At 48.9% G+C, this 18,951-nt stretch overlaps 1 protein-coding gene across 1 annotated transcript in view; it reads left to right on the top strand.

Moving 5' to 3' along the window:
* The window catches only part of carmil2 (capping protein regulator and myosin 1 linker 2), a gene marked incomplete at both ends in the record, with an annotated part of 72,672 nt that overhangs the window by 31,992 nt on the left and 21,729 nt on the right, over positions 1-18,951 (top strand). Inside the window, 2 exons of the mRNA XM_084315560.1 lie at positions 5,472-5,576; positions 7,421-7,457. Coding sequence (XP_084171686.1) covers positions 5,472-5,576; positions 7,421-7,457 — 142 coding nt within the window. The remainder of the gene's footprint in view (positions 1-5,471; positions 5,577-7,420; positions 7,458-18,951) is intronic.

Raw genomic sequence — 18,951 nt, 5'->3', positions numbered from 1 at the left:
GAGAGACTGAACAGAAGACTCCAGGTCCTAGCAGAGGGAGAGGAGGAGGAAGAGGAGGAATGTCAAGCAGACCAGCAGCAACGTACTCTGGCCCAGGAGGCCCAGTACAGCCCCGACCAGCAGCAACGTACTCTGGACCAGGAGGTCCAGTACAGCCCAGAAGTTAGCCCCGAGGCCCTGCGCTACAAACCCCCGACTCCACTCACGGGTGAGTTTGACGCACCGCCAGCTCCGAGGGACAGCACCTGGGTACCTGACCTTCGGTACCCACCAAGTACCAGCCCAAGACGACACGCACGGGGAGACTCGCCTAGGAGGCCTCTTCCCCAACGCTCACCGATGTGCCAGTCATCCATGGCATCGTACCTTGGCACACCGACCATCCCGGACTTCACCCATGAGAACCGAGCACAGTACACGGAGCTACGAATGTGCTTAGAGACAATGTTGTCCGATGTAGCTGACGAACCGTACAAGTATGCTATCCTACTGAAGCACCTCAAGGTGCCCCGAGCGCACAATATAGCGCTGGCCTATGCCAACTCTACTACCCCATACACAGCGGCTCTAGCAGCACTCGACCAACGTTATGGACGCGTATGGGACTATGTGATACAGGAGATAAGAGACATTGACCGTCTCCCCCCAGCCAGAGACAACAGAGCATTAGATGACCTGTCTATCAAGGTACAGTCCCTGGTAGGGATGCTGGGGTCCCAAAAGGAAAAGGGTATCTATGAACTGTACGCTAACTCTAATGTAGAGAGGATATTAGAGAAGCTCCCTCCCGCCCGACAAGAGCGCTTCAGGCGGCAGAGAGACTACCGCGACCCCAACGGTCCAGAGGCATCCCTCCTAGACCTATCTGAGTTCCTCGCCAGGGAGGTCAGTAGCCTACGACTCGACACGTTCGTATGGAGTGGACCAAGCCCAAGACTCGGACCTCGGGGACAAACGGATAACCGCCGGTTGGTGACCGTTATGCACCAAGCCGAATCAGTACCGCAGCACAAGAACCACAACACCCCCTCGACGAAAGAGGACCAGTGGAAGATTGAGTGCCAGTACTGTGAGGGAGAACATCGGCTGTACCAATGCGACACCTTCGGGAAGCTGACCACGGACGAGGTGAGTCAGTGGACCAAGGACCACCGCCGCTGCTTCCGCTGCGCGCGCAGCCACCTAGCAGCTGAGTGCCGCTTGAAGAAGAAGTGCAGCAGGTGCGGTGGCACCCACCTGGAGGTCCTGCATGACATCAACAGGCGTCAGCCAGGACAACAGAGTGGGCCCGTCGCGGTAATGTACCATGCCGAGGCGGTGGCACCAATACCGAAGAGCCACCAGACCGCTCCCTACTGTACCTACTGCGACGGCGGACACTGGCTGGCACAGTGCGCCGAATATAAGACACTGAACCCCGTCCAAGTGGACCAGTGGCGTGAGGCGGCCCAGGCGGGCGCCGCTTACCACGCAGGGGCGGCCCAGGCGGGCACCGCTTACCGTGCAGCACGGTGCGGAGCCCACCAGAAGATCCAAGGCAACCGACCCACAGGAGTGCTCCACATTGACCAGCATAGCGGGACCCCCCGTGTGCTCCTCAAAGTGGTCAGAGTGCTCCTGAGCTACGAGGACAAGGTCCTGGACACTTACGCCGTCCTGGACGACGGGTCTGAAAAGACTCTCCTCCTCGCTTCCGCAGCAGCCCAGTTGGGCCTGCGGGGTGTCAAAGATACCATGACCATACGCACCATCAGAAGGGACCAGAAGACCATAAAAGGTGAAAAGGTCTCCTTCAAGATAGCAGCGGTGGACCAGCCCGAGAAGCAGTATAGTATAACTAACGTCTTCACCAGCCACGACATAGGCCTGTCTCAGTACACCTACCCCATCCCACAGCTGATGGCTAAGTATGTGCACCTACGTCAACTACCTATACCGCTTATCGACGGCGCCACACCGACCCTGCTCATCGGCTCCGACCACGCGGACCTCATTCTCCCAATTGAGGCGGCCCACGTCGGACCCAAAGGATGCCCAGTCGCGGTTCAGACCCGACTGGGATGGACGCTCCAGGGCCCCCTCTACGGACTTGACAGTCAACCCACGTCTACACGCTGCCTACACACAGAGGCGAGCGACACCGGCCTCTCCCCCGTACAGCAGAGGCTATTGACATTAAGCGAGAGGCCCGTGAGAGAACCGTGGGCACCAGAGGGAGTTCGGAACTCCACCCCCCTCAGCTGCGCTTCAGACGTAGCTGACATCGAACCCAGCACCCCAAGCGACTCCTTGACGGGGCGGCCGGGACCGGCCCCTCCTCAGATGGGGTACAGAGCAAACAAGAGAAACAGACGGAGGAGGAGGAGGCACAGCCAAGCACAGATCAAAGCAGTCTCAGGCCCGCTCCCTCCTAAGCCCCCCTTCATCCCGTCCAGTCGTCATGACCATAGACCAGTCACTACCCCGAGCTGCGTGGCCGGCCGGCCGCGTAAGCAAAGTGACCACTGGTGCCGACGGAAAGGTCAGAGTGGCAGAAGTGCTCGGCCAAGGGCGGACCTACAACCGACCCGTGGCGAGGCTGATAGAGTCGCCAAGGCTCCCCGACTCGCTTAATGACGACCATGACCCCTGACTTTGTGACCTGCCTACCCTCACAACGGACATTGAGTAGTGGACAGTGCGGTTAATCTGTCTCTGCTTAGCTAATTAGGTGGGACTAATTAGGGGGCGGCTGTTACAAAGGGTCAGATTAAACCGAATATATGTATTTATTGATTGATATATATTGCATAATATTTATATATCGTTTGATATCCCTTGTATATTCTTTGTACATATACACGGAATGTCCCTTTAACCTAGTAGTACAGACCATAATATTTCATTCTCCTATTGGATGGCGTGCCATCAGCGCCAGTGTCTTACCCCTAGAGTCAAGTTGAAAGCTACCGTCATGACTTGTCTCAACATGCCCGCTTCTGCCCAGGGCTACGAGACAGTGAGGAGGCTGGCACTAGATTATTCCCCGTACATATAAATATGGCGCAGGCGAATACCAGAACTTCCTTTTCAGTTCGAGTTGAAGTTCAGTCTTGTTCAATTCAGTTACTCAAGTGACGCCTCACCCACTATGCAACGTGCGGTGCAGTAGGGCTCGTATTGCCCCAAAATAGAGTCGTGTTTATCCTAATACGTTTGTTCAACGTATCGTTCGCTACTTACTAGTAAAAGCCTTCATTACGAGTCAAAGACCACGTGAAGTGAGTAATTGTGCGTCTACATAGAGCACTTATTGCCGCGTGCTAATAGGATAGTAACGTCAAGTTCAACTGTGAACCACCGCGCACCGGAGGATCTCCCCGGCGCCAGCAGAGCCTTTTCCGGCAGGATTATTATTATTCTTCATTGCTTTGGCCGGGCTGCTGGAGCAGAGAACCGTCTACCCCGCTGCGGTGTGGGACCTGCCGTGAGGACATCACTCGAGCCCGTCTCTGTCGGACCAGAGGCTCCACGGCTTACACCTGTGCTGCCGCACACTGGGATTACAGCGGCTACCTTTCGTCCGCTGACACAGGGAGTAAGATCGCCTGTGGAACCATTGACTTTGCATAGAGCATTGCCTCCCCCTGCTGGCTTACAACCGGTAGTAACCCCCTTCCAGTATCTCCCCTGAGTACCATAGATATAATTGGACATTCATTATTGATTTGCCTATGCATAATTCCTTTGCCTTATAAGCGCAATTAAAGTAAAGTATATTATGTAATACTATTTGATAATAATAATGGATTGGATTTATATAGCGCTCTTCTCTGACTGACTGTTGCTCTGACTCAGAGCGCTTCACAGAGTCCATTATTCGTTCATACACAGTCATACCGGTGGTGGTAAGCTACAATTGCAGCCAGAGCTGCCCTGAGGCAGACTCACGGAAGCATGGCGAATAATCAACGCCTACGGCCCCTCCGACCACCACCAACATTCATTCACATGCATACACATTCATACGAGGCAAGTAGGTTAAGTGTCTTGCCCAAGGACACAACGGCAATGGGATGGACATGGGCTTGAGCGGGATTCAAACCACCAACCCTTCGATCATTGGACGCCCCGCTCTACCCCTGAGCCACGAGTACTTGTGTGGAAACCGTATCATTGTGGAGGAGTTCTCATCATATACTTGTGTACGGTATGGCCAGAATAATGTACATAAGACGGTAGTGGTTTAATGATACCATACTTGATTAATACAGTCAGGGAATTGTACCCCTCAGTTACAATTAGCATCATTAGCTCCGCATCCGCGCATCGCCGTCGGTTGTGCGATAGTAAAGGGCTAACCTTCTGTATTGTCACAGTGAAAGGGTTAACCGGCTGTCGTGTGGCAGTGAAAGGGTTAACCAACTATCAACAGTAGACACACGCGCACGCACGCACGCACAGTAGTCATCCACTCAACACTGCTCCCGAAGATAACACAGTAAGCATGGAGCAGGGAAATGACCTTGGTATTAATCTGAAGGGCTGAATAACTCCCACTTTACTATAAGTGCTGCAATGAACATTTAAATGAGAGTGCTGTTGTGTATTCATTCTTTGTGGATTATTATCTGGAAGATTAAGCACGTTGTAGTAGAATATGATTACGTTGAGTTGAATGTTTGCTTCTGTTTATTTGTGACTGGCTGCACGGGAGCAGTAAGATAACCTAGACTAGAGGTAGAGGGGCTGACTAATATCTGACAGGTTGCTGGTTCAATTCCCAACAACAGGAGAGTGTATTCCATTGGCCATCCTGGACCAGGGTTCCTTCTCCTAGACTATTATGGGCTGTGAAGAGACTTCGACCAATGTCATGTTTTTTTTTTATCCACTTATTTCTCCTCTTTTTCTATTTTTCTCCCATCCCAATTTTAGCCGTGCCAATTCTCCCCTCCCCTGTCTTGAACGTTGCTCGCATATGCCCCCCACTGGCCGGTTGAAGGGAGGATAGAAGCCTTGCATCACGTGTCCCCTCCGATACACGAGGAGGCAGCCTGTCACATCTTTTCACCTGCCAGCGCGGACTCTCATTGGCGAGGTGTAACGTGTGGGAGGCTCACACTACCCCCGCCATTTTCCTGTCTCTGCTGTGCAGCCGTCCCCCAACCGACCTGTAGGAGTCGCTGTCCACAACGTCCAGATTACCACCCATCGACCTTCCCACCCGCTAACTCTGCCAATTGAGTTAGTATGACGGCCGGCCCAAGCCGGAGGCAACGCCGACTCTTGCGTTGGTGACGAGCGCAATGTCCGCTGCGCCACCCAGCCGCCTAGACCAATGTCATGTTTTAAAGTGTGTGTGTGTGTGTGTGTGTGTGTGTGTGTGTGTGTGTGTGTGTGTGTGTGTGTGTGTGTGTGTGTGTGTGTGTGTGTGTGTGTGTGTGTGTGTGTGTGTGTGTGTGTGTGTGTGTGTGTGTGTGTGTTTCCAGAAGCATGCCTCAGAGAGCACGTCCAGTTTTGAACAGAGACTTCAGGTGATGCTGCACAGAATGGGTGTGGCCAAACCCCCCCCTGCCGACAGCAAGACCAATCAGGTAGGAGAACACAGGCCAAACCCCCCCCCTGCCGACATCAAGACCAATCAGGTAGGAGAACACAGGCCAAACCCCCCCCCCCCCCCCTGCCGACATCAAGACCAATCAGGTAGGAGAACACAGGCCAAACCCCCCCCCCCCCCCTGCCGACATCAAGACCAATCAGGTAGGATATCACAGGCCAAACCCCCCCCCCCCCTGCCGACAGCAAGACCAATCAGGTAGGAGAACACAGGCCAACCCCCCCCCCCCCTGCCGACAGCAAGACCAATCAGGTAGGAGAACACAGGCCAAACCCCCCCCCCCTGCCGACAGCAAGACCAATCAGGTAGGAGAACACAGGCCAAACACCCCCCCCCCCCCCCCTGCCGACAGCAAGACCAATCAGGTAGGAGAACACAGGCCAACCCCCCCCCCCCCCCCCCTGCCGACAGCAAGACCAATCAGGTAGGAGAACACAGGCCAACCCCCCCCCCCCCTGCCGACACCAAGACCAATCAGGTAGGAGATCACAGGCCAAACCCCCCCCCCCTTCCCTGCCGACAGCAAGACCAATCAGGTAGGAGAACACAGGCCAACCCCCCCCCCCCCCCCCCCTGCCGACAGCAAGACCAATCAGGTAGGAGAACACAGGCCAAACCCCCCCCCCCCCTGCCGACACCAAGACCAATCAGGTAGGAGATCACAGGCCAAACCACCCCCCCCCCCCCCCCTGCCGACACCAAGACCAATCAGGTAGGAGATCACAGGCCAAACCCCCCCCCCCCCTGCCGACACCAAGACCAATCAGGTAGGAGATCACAGGCCAAACCCCCCCCTGCCGACAGCAAGACCAATCAGGTAGGAGAACACAGGCCAAACCCCCCCCCCTGCCGACAGCAAGACCAATCAGGTAGGAGAACACATACAGCCTGATTTCTTCTAGTTCAGACGAATAACATGAGAGTTGTTAGGGTTGAATTCTGGCCTCGGCATGTTGTAAAGTGTTGCCAGGAGCCGATGACACATCGTTGACTACAATGGTTCCGCAAAAAAACTGGTAAAAACACAGGCTGGTTCGCTGGACAGCACCAAAATATACAAAATTTAAGGTCAAATGTATCATTACCAAATGAAAATGTGGTATCTAGACATCTTTAGCTTCAGCTACACAGAAAGCTGAGGAGATATTGCCACGTCTTGGAAAGAATACAAGCTGCCAACTTGGAATTCCTGATCAATATCAATGGGAGCGCGTGTTGCAATTTGCATATTCATAGCTCCCTGCGTTTTCAACGAGGGTAAAGTTTATTGAACAATTTGGTGAAAATAAAACACATTTATACAAGTTTTAAAGGTTTAAAATACACCTGGAGAATATCTTTAATACACATACTATATCCCTTGGGAAAAAAGTATCATGGTATTTTCTTCATTATGAAGATGTAGTGACTACTATCACCGACATCTAGGGAGATCCCCCCTTGAACGGCCCTTCTAAGGTTTCTCTCCTCCACATTGCCTGTGGTGCATTTTTTCCTATTGTTAGGTTTTAGTGAGTTTTTCCTTACCTTCGCGTAGGAAGTTGCATTCATTTTGCATTTATTTAAAAAAAAAATTGGACTTTATGGTGTCCTTGTTTTGTTCTTGACTTATTGTGATGTTTCTTCTTGACTTGTTTAGTTAAAGAAGGGGGACATTAACGTGTGCTGTCGGGCCGTACAAATAAATTTGATTTGATTTGACCAAAAGACGATGGAAATACCCTATTACCATTGGTATCATGGTTTATTATTTAAGTAAAATGTGTGTCTCTGCTTTCTGTTTATATTGTACTAATATGATGTTGTCTGCTTTGTTTGTAGAAGAAAGAAGAAGAACTGAGAAAGGCAAACTCAGAGGGTAAGACAGCCCGGCTGTGTGTATGTGTGTGTGTAACCCTGTATCGTGCCCCCAGGCATCACATTGTGTGTGTGTGTGTCTGTGTGTGTATGTGTGTGTGTGTGTGTGTGTGTGTGTGTGTGTGTGTGTGTGTGTGTGTGTGTGTGTGTGTGTGTGTGTGTGTGTGTGTGTGTGTGTGTGTGTGTGTGTGTGTGTGTGTGTGTGTGTGTGTGTGTGTGTGTGTGTGTGGGTGGGTGGGTGGGTGGGTGGGTGGGTGGGTGTATGGGTGTGTGGGTGGCTGGGTGGGTGGGTGTGTGTGTGTGTGGGTGGGTGGGTGGGTGGGTGGGTGGGTGGGTGTGGGTGTGTGTGTGGGTGTGTCTCTCAGTGGTTAACTGTGTAAAGTTTGCCTGCCATGGATCAAACCCGGGGCCCTACGTTGGTAGGCGAGTGCTTTTGCCCTGGACAAATTTGGCCAGATTAAGAGTGTCTCGGGCACTCCCGCCGCTGCCCCTCGCTCTGCTGCATACATGCACACCCGAGTGGAGGTCAGGGGACCTTGGGGGGCTGCACACCCATGTGGAGGTCAGGTTAGGTTGACAGTCACTACCTTAAGAGAGGCATTGTTACTCCAGGAGTGTACCCGCTCTTCATGACAGTGATCTAACCCTAACACTGATTAGGCAGGCCTGCCTGCCTACCCACATAGAGTGGGCCTTACTGGGCTCACGGACAACCCCCATAACCCCCCTAAACTCACCCCAGGAAGAGGCACTCATTCTGGGGGGACATTTTTATCTGTCTCTGTCCGTGGTGCTGAAATGGACAACCCTAACACTGAGTTGCCTGCCTAAATTCAATTAAATTAGAAACTCTTCACGGATCAACTCAGGCCTCACAGCGTGTGTGCTACAGCATCACCCGAACATATTCACCATTGACTTGTTGTGTCAAAAACGTAGGCAAACAGCCACAGATACACACACACACACGGAGGCCCAGCCAAAACAAGGGGGGGGGCTTCAGTGAGAGAGAGGTTGGGCAGGGTCAGTAGTCCCTCTCCCTGTCTCTCCCACTCTCCCTGTCTCTCCCACTCTCCCTGTCTCTCCCACTCTCCCTGTCTCTCCCACTCTCCCTGTCTCTCCCACTCTCCCTGTCTCTCCCACTCTCTCTGTTTCTCCTGCTCTCTCTGTCTCTCTCTCCGTCTCTCCCTTTCTCTCTGTCTCCCCCCCCCCCCCCCACTCTCTCTCTCCAATAATAATAATAATAATAATAATAGATTCCATTTGTAGTGCGCTTTACAGTTGCGGGGCAAATCTCAAAGCGCTACAGTTAAAAGAACTTAAAAACTAGCGAGAATAGGCGGTTAGGTGGCCAAGCGGAGATTGCGTTCGTCACCAGCCCCGGAGCTGAGCTGGATTTGCCTGTTCGAATCCAGCTCACAGCTCCGGGGTTGTCACCAGCTTGGCTGGCCGTCTGCACTGATACAATTGGCTGTATCAGAGGGTGGGAGAAGCTGGCGGGGTGGGTCCGGGTCGTTGTAAACAGCGACTCCTACAGTTCGGTCGGGGCGCCTGCTAAGCGCGGATTGGACGTGAGGGGGATAGTGTGGTCCTCCCACACGCTACGCCCTCTCAATGAGAATCCGCGCTGCCAGGTGAAAAGAAGCGGTGATTGGCTGGACGTGTGTCGGAGGAAGCACGTGGTAGCCTCCACTCTCCCAGATGATCTGACTGTGGGGGGTAAGTGCGCAGCGACCAGGAAGGGACTGGGAATTGGCATACGACTAACATTGGGATGGGAGAAAATCGGAGGAAAAATGGAGGGGGAAAAAGACCAATAAAAAAAAATAAAATAGCGAGAATAAAGGAAAGAAAGAATATAAAAATAGGCAAGACTAAAACATAGAATAACATAGAGAAACATAGAATAAATAAAACTGATAAAAGAAATTGGTAAAAAATCATAAATTGTGTGGAGCATTCCACAGACTGGGAGCGGAAGAGCAAAAAGCCCGATCTCCCATAGTGCAGAGATTGATCCTTGGGCGCTGGAGGAGGTTTGCCTGGCCAGAGCGGAGATGTCGAGAGGAGGAGTGAGGGGTGATGAGTTATTTGAGGTATAGGGGGGCTTTTCCGTAGAGGCATTGGTGGGTGAGCAGGGAGACTTTGAACTCAATCCTGAGTGAGACGGGGAGCCAGTGAAGGGACTTGAGGATGGGAGTGATGTGGTGGTATTTCCGCACTCTCATCAGGATCCTAGCAGCGCTGTTTTGGATACATTGTAGCCTTTGGATGTTCTTGCTAGGGATCCCAATGAGGAGTGCGTTGCAGTAATCCAGCCTGGAGGAAACAAAGGCGTGGACGAGCTTTTCGGCATCTGACAGAGTGAGTGAGGGGCGAAGTTTGACGATGTTTTTTTTTTTTTTTAAACTTAAATTTTTTATTAACAGTTTTTAGACAGACAGCACTTACAAAAAATAAATAATAAAAAATTAAGAAACTAGCATCACAATAAAAACAAAAAGAAAAAACAGTGCACATAAATATTTACATGGGTATCATGGTTAGTTGTCTGGTTCCCCTACTGTTGTTTTCTAGGTATTTGATACAAAGGCTGATTGTGTATCTCCCTTAAACAGGCATAAACAGGTAATTCCTACTCAAAGATGATAAATGCTGACTAAGGCTTGTATGTGTGATCTGGGTCCAGAGACCTTCCTTGAGCTTCTTTCTTCCCTTATCCTTCGTCCTTTCTTTTTTTTTCTCTTGTTTATTAACTTTCACTTTGCCTTTTGGTTCACCCATACACAAACCACATCATCCCTGAATATTTAATATCACACCGTTAAACAGACATAAATAATAAGGTATAAAAGCATTCAGCAATTGTAATATCCCAAAAAACAAAATAGAAAATACTAACTAAAGCACAGGTGTGTGACATGGGTTCATAGACCCTCCTTGAACATCTTTCCTCCTTTACCCTTCGCCCTCTTGTGTTGCATTTGGTTCTTCCTCTGTGATGTCGTTCTCGTTCCTTTTATAATCCTCCCACTTTCCCCATCTTTCCCCAAATTTCTCTTCCTGTAACCTCAGCATGTGTGTTATCCTTTCCATATCCTGTATTTCTTCCACTATTCCTACCCATTTTGCTATTGTCGGTGGGTCTTCCTTGTACCACAGTCTCGGTATTGCTTTTCTGGCCGCTATCAACATTATCTTTATTAAATATTTGTCCCCCCCTTGTATTCCCTCGTGTATCAGGTCTCCTAAGTAAAGCACCAGTCCTGTTTGTGGTAGCCCGTATCCTAATATTCTGATCATTGCTTCCCCTATCTCCTCCCAATACCCCTTCAGCTTCTGACATCCCCAGAATATGTGCGTGTGATTTGCCCCCTCCTTCCCACACATCCTCCAGCATGCTTTTTGTGTTGGTGCATATTTTCCCTTCAGCTCTGGGGTTATAAAGAATCTGATTATGTTTTTCCATCCAAATTCTTTCCATATTCTCGATCCTGTTGTTGAATGTTGTACCTCGCATATGTTCCCCCATTCCTTCCCTGTTATTCCTATCTCTAGTTCTCTCTCCCATTTCTCCCTTATATAATCGGTCGTGTGTCCCTTGCTGGTCATTATAGCCCGGTATATTGCTGATATTACTCTTCCTTGCCCCCCTTCGTATGCCCATACTATCATCTTTATTATTCCATTCTGTTCCTCGTCTTTGGCCCCCCTTATTTCTTTGTTGTAGTAGTCTCTAACCTGTAGATATCTGAAGTGGTCCCTGTTTTCTAGTCCAAATTTCTCCTTTAATTTTTGTAGTGTCTGCATTTCTCCCTTCTCTATCATTTTGCATATCGCTGTTGCCCCCCCCCCTCTCCCACCTTCTGAATCCATGGTCTAACCTCCCTGGTTTGAATCTCTTGTCATGTGCTACCCATCTCAGGACCCCTGACTGCTTCTCCAATTTGTGTGTTTTTACTACTCTGTTCCATATGGTCAAGGTGCATTTGGTTATTGGATCTAATAGTCCCTCTTTTTCTTTAAATAGTTCCCTATCTCCCACCAGAGCTTGTACCTTGTATCCCTCCCCTTCTTTTTCAATGTCTTTCCATCTTGCCTCATATCTGTTGTTACACCAGCACGTCACTGCTCTCAGTTGTGCTGCATAGTAATAATCTTGTAGGCTGGGTACTGCCATCCCTCCCTCTTCCTTTGGTAGTTGTAGTGTTTTATATCTGACCCGTGGTCTTCTCCCCGCCCATATGAACCTCGATATCAGTCTGTCCCACTCCCTGAATTGATTCTGTGGTATTTGTATCGGTAGTGACTGGAATAGGTACAGTAACCTTGATAGTATGTTCATTTTAATGACCTCTATTCTTGAATTGAAGTCCAAGGGCATTACTGTCCATCTCTCTAAGTCTCTCTTGATGTTCTGATTTATCTGTGTATAATTCGCCTCAAACAGTTTCTCCACCCCTCTCGTGATGTTCACCCCTAAGTATTTAATCTTGTCCATGTCCCATCTTATCCCGTACTGTTCTCTAATTTCCGTCGTTGGGGTATAGTTCCATGCTAAGGTCTGTGTCTTTGTCACGTTTAGTTTGTATCCTGAGTAGTGGCCATATTCCTTCAGTAGATTCATCAGTGCCGGGAAGCTCTTTTCTGGTTGCCTCATGTATACTATCACGTCGTCTGCAAATAGGCCTAGTTTATATTCCGTTCCCTTTATCCTTACTCCCTTGATGTCCTCGGTCTGTCTGATCAGTTGTGCCAGTGGTTCTATGAAAACGGCGAAGAGCGTCGGTGAGAGACAACATCCCTGTCTGGTAGCCCTCTCTAATCTGATTCTATCCGTCAAGCTGCCATTCACCTTAACCCTCGCTGTCGGTTCTTGATATAGCGCCTTGATCATCTTCATCGCCCTCCCGTTCAGTCCGAACCTCATCAATGTTTTATATAAAAATGTCCAGCTCACACTGTCGAACGCTTTTTCTGCATCTAGGCTAATCAGTACCGCGCTACCCCCTTGTTTTTGTATCTCCTCTACTATGTGTAATGTCTTTCTCACGTTGTCCTGTGTCTGTCTCCCTTTAATAAATCCAGTTTGATCTTCATCTATAATGTCTGGCATAAACGTCTCAAATCTTTTTGATATTATCGATGTATACATCTTGTAATCTACGTTAAGTATGGACACAGGTCTGAAACTACTACATAATTCCCTATCCTTCCCTTCCTTCGGTATTGTGGTGATTATGGCTTCCTTCCACGAGGGGGGCATTTTCCCCTCTTCCATCGTGTGTCTGAACGCCGCCCCTAACATGGGTGCTAATTCAGTTCTAAATGTCTTGTAGAATTCCGATGGGAATCCGTTGCTCCCCGGAGACTTGTTGTTTTTAGCTCTACTAATTGCCTCTTCCAGTTCTTGTTCCGTAATTATTTTATTTAATTCTTCATTCTGTTCTTTCCCTATCGATGGTAACTCTAGCTTCTCCAGATATGTTTCTATTTCCTCTTCTCCCGCTGCTTTTGGCTGTGTGTATAATTTCTCATAGTATTCTCTAAATGTCCTCTCTATTTCAGCTGGGTCCCTCAATATTTCATTAGTCTTTGTATCCCTTATTGTGTGTATCGTGTTCAACTTCTGTTGCGTTCTAATTCTCCTAGCCAACAGTCTGGTCGCTTTTGGTCCCCCTTCATAGTACGTTTGTTTCATGAACCTCGCTTTCTTTTCTATTTCCGTCAATAATTCCCTATTTATCCTGGCCTTTACTTCTTTGATTTCTCCGAGCGTTTCCTGTTCTTTTGATATCTGGTGTCTCCCCTCTAGCTTCTTCAGCTTCCCTATCAGATTGTGATATGTCTCCGTTCTGGCCTTCTTCAGCATTGCTGTTTTTTCCATCAATTTCCCCCTTATCACCACCTTCAGTGTGTCCCATAGAATGTTCGGGTCTACCGCCCCGTTGTCATTTTCTTCCTTATATCTGGCTATCTCCTCCTTGATCTGACTCACCACCCCCTTGTTATTTAATATTCCTACATTTAGTCTCCAAATCGTGTTCCTCCGTCTCCCTTCTAGATCTACTGTCAGATATATGGCACTGTGATCCGATATGTCCGCCACTCCTATACTGCTCTCCCGTGCCCTGTAACTGTCCCCCGTCGTCATCAAAAAGTAGTCTATTCTCGCATATGTCACGTGTGGGTGTGAGTAATGTGTGTATTCCCTGTCCATGGCGTGCATCCCCCTCCAAACGTCTGTAATTCCCATTTCCGTCATCTGAATATTCATATATCTACTGATGGGTGCCCGTCCTTTTCTAGTACTCGTGGTGTCTAGGTCGTGATTCAGTACTACGTTAAAATCTCCCGTACATATCAATATCCCTTCTAGTTCCATCACTATCATATCAAAAATGGTCTCATATAAATCCCTCTCACTCTCTGGGGGTGCATAAACATTTACTAACGTAACCATTTGGCCCTCCATTTTCCCCTTCACCAGAACAAACCTTCCCTCCTTGTCTCTTACTTCCTTGATCAATTCAAATTTGACTGTGTTTTTGATTAACGTGATTACTCCTCTCCTCGGGTTTTGTTCAAAGGAACTATAGTATGCATTTTCATATCCAAATCTCTTCAGTTTCTCATGACCCTGTGCTACCAAATGTGTCTCCTGCAGAAAAATCACTTCCATCTCACTTTTTTTACATTTCAACATCACTTTGCCCCTTTTTATCGCATTATTCATTCCATTAACGTTTAACGACATCATTTTTATACCTTTAACCCTTGTCATCTTTCTTCTTCTTTCGTCTGTCAGTCCCCCCCATGTCACACTCATTCCCCCCTCCGGTTGGAGCCTCCGCTCTCTTCACCGAATACATATAATGATTAACATAAATAAAAAACATAAACTTTACATAAAGTGCTCCCAAGGCGTTCGGGGGGTCCCTGTGTCCCCCCTTGTCCCCTGCTGGTGGGTGAGGGGTAATTGCCCTCCTAGCGAGGGGCCCCCTCCTGACGGCTTGGGGGTTTGAAACCCTTGCCCCCAATCGCTCGTCATATTTGTCCAGCTTTCTTACTGTTTTTTTTTTTTGCTTTCGAGCTCCTGGTCAAAAGCGCTCTGTCCTTCCTTTTGATCAAAGACCCTCTTTTCTTGGTCCCTCTCAATGTGACTCATATGTTTCATTGTCCCTCCTTCCTCCCATATCCGTGTGCGGTGTCTCCCGTGTACCCCTTTTTACTTTCTTTTCCTCTCCACTATTTTCTATGTGATGTCCATGTATCCCCTTAATTCCTCCCAATCTATGTATCTGTTTCAGTATGTTCTGTGTCTCGCCTATCAAACCTAGTTATATTTCCATTTATTTCCTCCATCAGCTTGTGTATTATGTGTCCATGTATACGTTACGTTCATTTCTATATCCTGCCTCTACCTGGGAATGTGTGCTTATGCATATGTTATTTCAGTTTCTATACTTTGTCTCTATTTGAATAGTTTTTTCAATCTCTTGTGCGTGTACTCATCCGTTCGCCTCCTCCCGCCTCCTCTCCGTCTCTGGCCTCCTCATCCGTCTCCGTCCTCGCTCCGTCACGTTTCACCTCGGCCTTCTCCTCTCTCCTCTCTCCGGTTTCGGTCTCCCGCTCTGATCCATCTGCGGGCTCCCTCCAATCTCTGCTGCAAGCTCCGTTTCTGGTCCTCCCGCCTCCTTCCTTCTCCGTCCTCCGTCATCCGCATCCCTCGTCGTCTCATCTCTTGCTCCGCTTCTCGTGCCGTCGCGTACGTCGCCGCCCCTTCCTCCCAGTGAATCCTTAGCGAGGTCATGGGTGACTGGAATCTCATTCCGTTTTCTTTCAGAGTTTTCTTCAGTCCCGCGTAGGTCCTGCGTGTTATCGCTACCGCTGTCGAGTAATCGTGATCAAATGATAGTCTTTTCCCTTCGATTTCAATCTTCTTGGTCCACGCGGTTCTGAGTACCAATTCCTTAACCTCGAATCTCAGAAAGTTAATAATCACCGCCCTCGGAGGTCTGTCCGGTTGTGGTCTCGGAGCCAACGCCCTGTGGGCCCTCTGTATCTCCATTTTTTCCAGTCCCGTTTCCTTCAGTTGTTCTTTGATAAGCTTTTCCACATATAGGGTCACCGATTCCCCTTCGACTCCTTCTTTCAGTCCCCATATTCTGATGTTATTTCTCCGTGACCTCCGCTCCATGTCTGACATCTTTGTCTCCATCTGTTCTTGTTTCTGAATCACACATGTTAATACCTCGTGTATCTCCGTGTTCCATTCCTCCGCGTGTGCCGTCCTAGTCTGTAACTCGGTCACGTTTCTGTCCTGTTCCGCCATCTTCTCCTCCACCCTTTTGAGTTCTGTATTCATTTCTCCTCTGAAGTCCTCCTGTTCCTTCCTCAATTCCTCCCGTAGCTTCCCAATATCATTCCTTATCGTGTCCGTGTTCAGTTTTATCGCCGCTGTTATGTTCTCCAGTATCCCGGCCTGCATGACCACGGCCCATCCTGGCATTCCCGTGTCTGCCTCAGCGGTACCTCCCCCTTCTTCCGCCTGTCTTTTCTCGGCTTCGCTTCGGGGACTCTGTTTCTTCAGATTCTCTCCTTCTCGTATGTTCTCCATTTCTATTTCCTTCACAATCGTTGTCTCTTCCTTACTTCTCGTGTGCATTTTCATTTTTAATTACTTTTCGGGTCTTTTTTTATCCGTTTTTTCGCTCATTTGACCAGGAGCTCTATCGCACGTGTGTTACCCGTCTGCTCTCATACCGGAAGTCTTGACGATGTTTCTAAGGTGGTAGAAAGAGTTTTTGTATAGTTGATTTATGTGTGCTTCAAAGGTCAGGTGAGGGTCAATTTTTTACCCGTAGGTTGGTGATTGTTGGTGACAGGGTGATGTTTTGGCCGGAAAAGGTGATGGTGGATGAGCGAACCTGGTGTCTATCTATCTAGGTTAATGTGGGACGTCCTCGTGATCGATGCCCGTGTGTTGGTTCCCACAGCACAAGTTTGCTGGTTGGCAGCTCATGGTGTCTCTGGCAGTAACCTGCCAGCCTCATTCTCCTGACCACTTTATCGCTCACCTTTAGCACCCCCCCATACAAGTTTGCATTAGTGACATGCTCATCCCTGTTGATGTTGAGCACCACATGCATCATTCTGGTGTAGCACCCATCCAAGGACTTCTGCAGGGTGGGCTTCAAGGTCCAGCATTCACTGCCATACAAAAGGACAGACTCAACTGTTGCATGAAAGAAGTTGAGCTTGATTTGACGGGGGAGGTTGAATTTCCACACACTGGTCATGCCGTTCCGAGCCCTCCACGCAAGCGCCTTCCTCACTTTAAGGTCTTGCTCGGACAAGTTGACCCACGAGCCCAGGTATTTGAAATCACAGACTTCCTTTAGAGCAGTGCCTCCTGTTGTCCTTAGAGGTGGATGATCCGGGAGGATGTTATACAATATGACCTCGGTTTTCTTGGCATTTAGCCTAAGGCCAACCTTGGCGCACTGCTTCTCCACTCTGCACAGGAGTTCCTGTGCCTGCTCCACATGGTCAGAGAGCAGGCTGATGTCGTCCGCGTAGTCAAGGTCTGTTAGGACTATGGCGGGGTGTCGTCTCGATCTCCTTGGGGTGCCAATAATAATGGCTTCAGTTTTAGAACTGTAAGAAGTTGTGCTTCATCCATGCCTTGGTCTCTTCCAGGCATGTGGTCAGAGTGGAAGATGGCAGAACTGTGGATGGGGTAGGGTTTATTTTTAGGTAGAGTTGGGTGTCATCAGCGTAGCAGTGGAATGATATTCCATCCTGGCTGATGACAGAGCCAAGGGGGAGCATGTGGGTGAATAGGGTGGGGCCGAGGACTGATCCTTGTGGGACACCACAGGTGACATGATGGGTGTCAGACCCTGCCTCTCCCAAGGAGACATACTCCGTTCTTCCGGTGAGGTTGGATCTGAACCAATCAAGGACAGAGTCTGAAAGTCTGATGGTGGACTGGAGCCGGTGAAGGAGGATGTCATGATCGACGGTGTCGAAAGCTGCTGTGAGGTCAAGGAGGATGAGGAGTGAAGGAGAATCTCCACTCTCTCTCTCTCTCTCTCTCTCTCTCTCTCTCTCTCTCTCTCTCTCTCTCTCTCTCTCTCTCTCTCTCTCTCTCTCTCTCTCTCTCTCTCTCTCCCCTTCCCTCTCTCTCTCCCCTTCCCTCTCTCTCTCTCTCTCTCTCTCTCTCTCTCTCGCCTCAGAAAGGCTGTTGTTATCCTTTATCTTTCCTGTATCAGAGCTGTCTGAGTCTGTGTTCAGGGCCATGATGCAGTATTTTGAAGCAGGGAGGATTACTGCCGCCTGCAGGAGGGTGACCTTCATGCTTAGTTCAGCAGCGCACTGACTTACTGCTCATTTTGACAGCTTTTCAATGCTCTGTATTCCTTCTGAGTCTGTGGTGAGTTAGCTATCTGTCTATGTAGTGAGTTAGTCTAGTGAGCTATCTGTCTATGTGGTGAGTTAGCCTAGTGAGCTATCTGTCTATGTGGTGATTTACATTAACAATATATATTTATATAATATATAGCTTTTATCCAAAGCGACTTACAAGTTCTGTACGACAAGTCATCAGGAAGGGCAATCAGCTGAGTAACAATGTTCATCAAAGTGTTGAGTGCTACAGTGTAGGTTAGTTTATTAGGACAAGTGCATGACAGTAAGGTTAGTTAGGGTTAGATTTTTCTTTTAGCCTGCAGTTTAAATCAGTGGCCTTTCTCCCTCCCTAAAACATAACATTCCTTGTCCTATCCTGGCCTACACATATTCCCTGTCCTATCCTAGCCTATAAACGTTCCTGAGAAATATGACAGCATCTGGTGATACCTTTCATTTTTTTTTTTTTTTACTTACATAATGGTCTGTTTCTATGTAACAAGGGACATGGCCTGTTATTGGCCTTTGACCTACTTTACCCTTATAAAGATGAGCAGCCATTTGATGGCTCATTCTTGGTTTCTCAGCAGTGCACAGTGGACCAGCAGAGTATGTCTAGACATGCGTGCATAAGGGAGATGCCCTGTATTTAGCCTGTGACCTACTTTACCCGTATAAAGACGACTGGGCCCTCCTCTGTGGCCCTCTGTGTTTCAGCAGTGTGTATGTAAGTGTAGCTGTGTGTATATCTAGTCAGCCACACAGCAGGGACAACACGCCCTACACCCCCCTACTACTCTGTTCATCTTCTGTCCATCCTTCTCTCCACTAAAGACCTTCAGCAGTTTAGGCCGGCTAGATCTTCATTCTAAAGATAATAATAAACTTTATTTGTATAGCAGAAGATCATCAATAGTTTAATGTTAGATGTTCTTTCTCCACTAAGATCATCACCTATTTAGCATTATGTTCTTTCTCCTATAAGATCAGTTTTGAAGGTGGAGGGGACAATTCCATGTGACAGTGAGGAATTGAAGAGGTTCATGAGGGAGGGGCGTTGTGTCAGGGAGGCGTGGCTTCAG

The sequence above is a fragment of the Notolepis coatsorum genome (assembly GCF_963971535.1).
Source record: "Notolepis coatsorum genome assembly, chromosome: 6".
NCBI classification, from domain to species: Eukaryota; Metazoa; Chordata; class Actinopteri; order Aulopiformes; family Paralepididae; genus Notolepis; species Notolepis coatsorum.
This window is presented reverse-complemented; position numbering and strand designations above follow the sequence as displayed.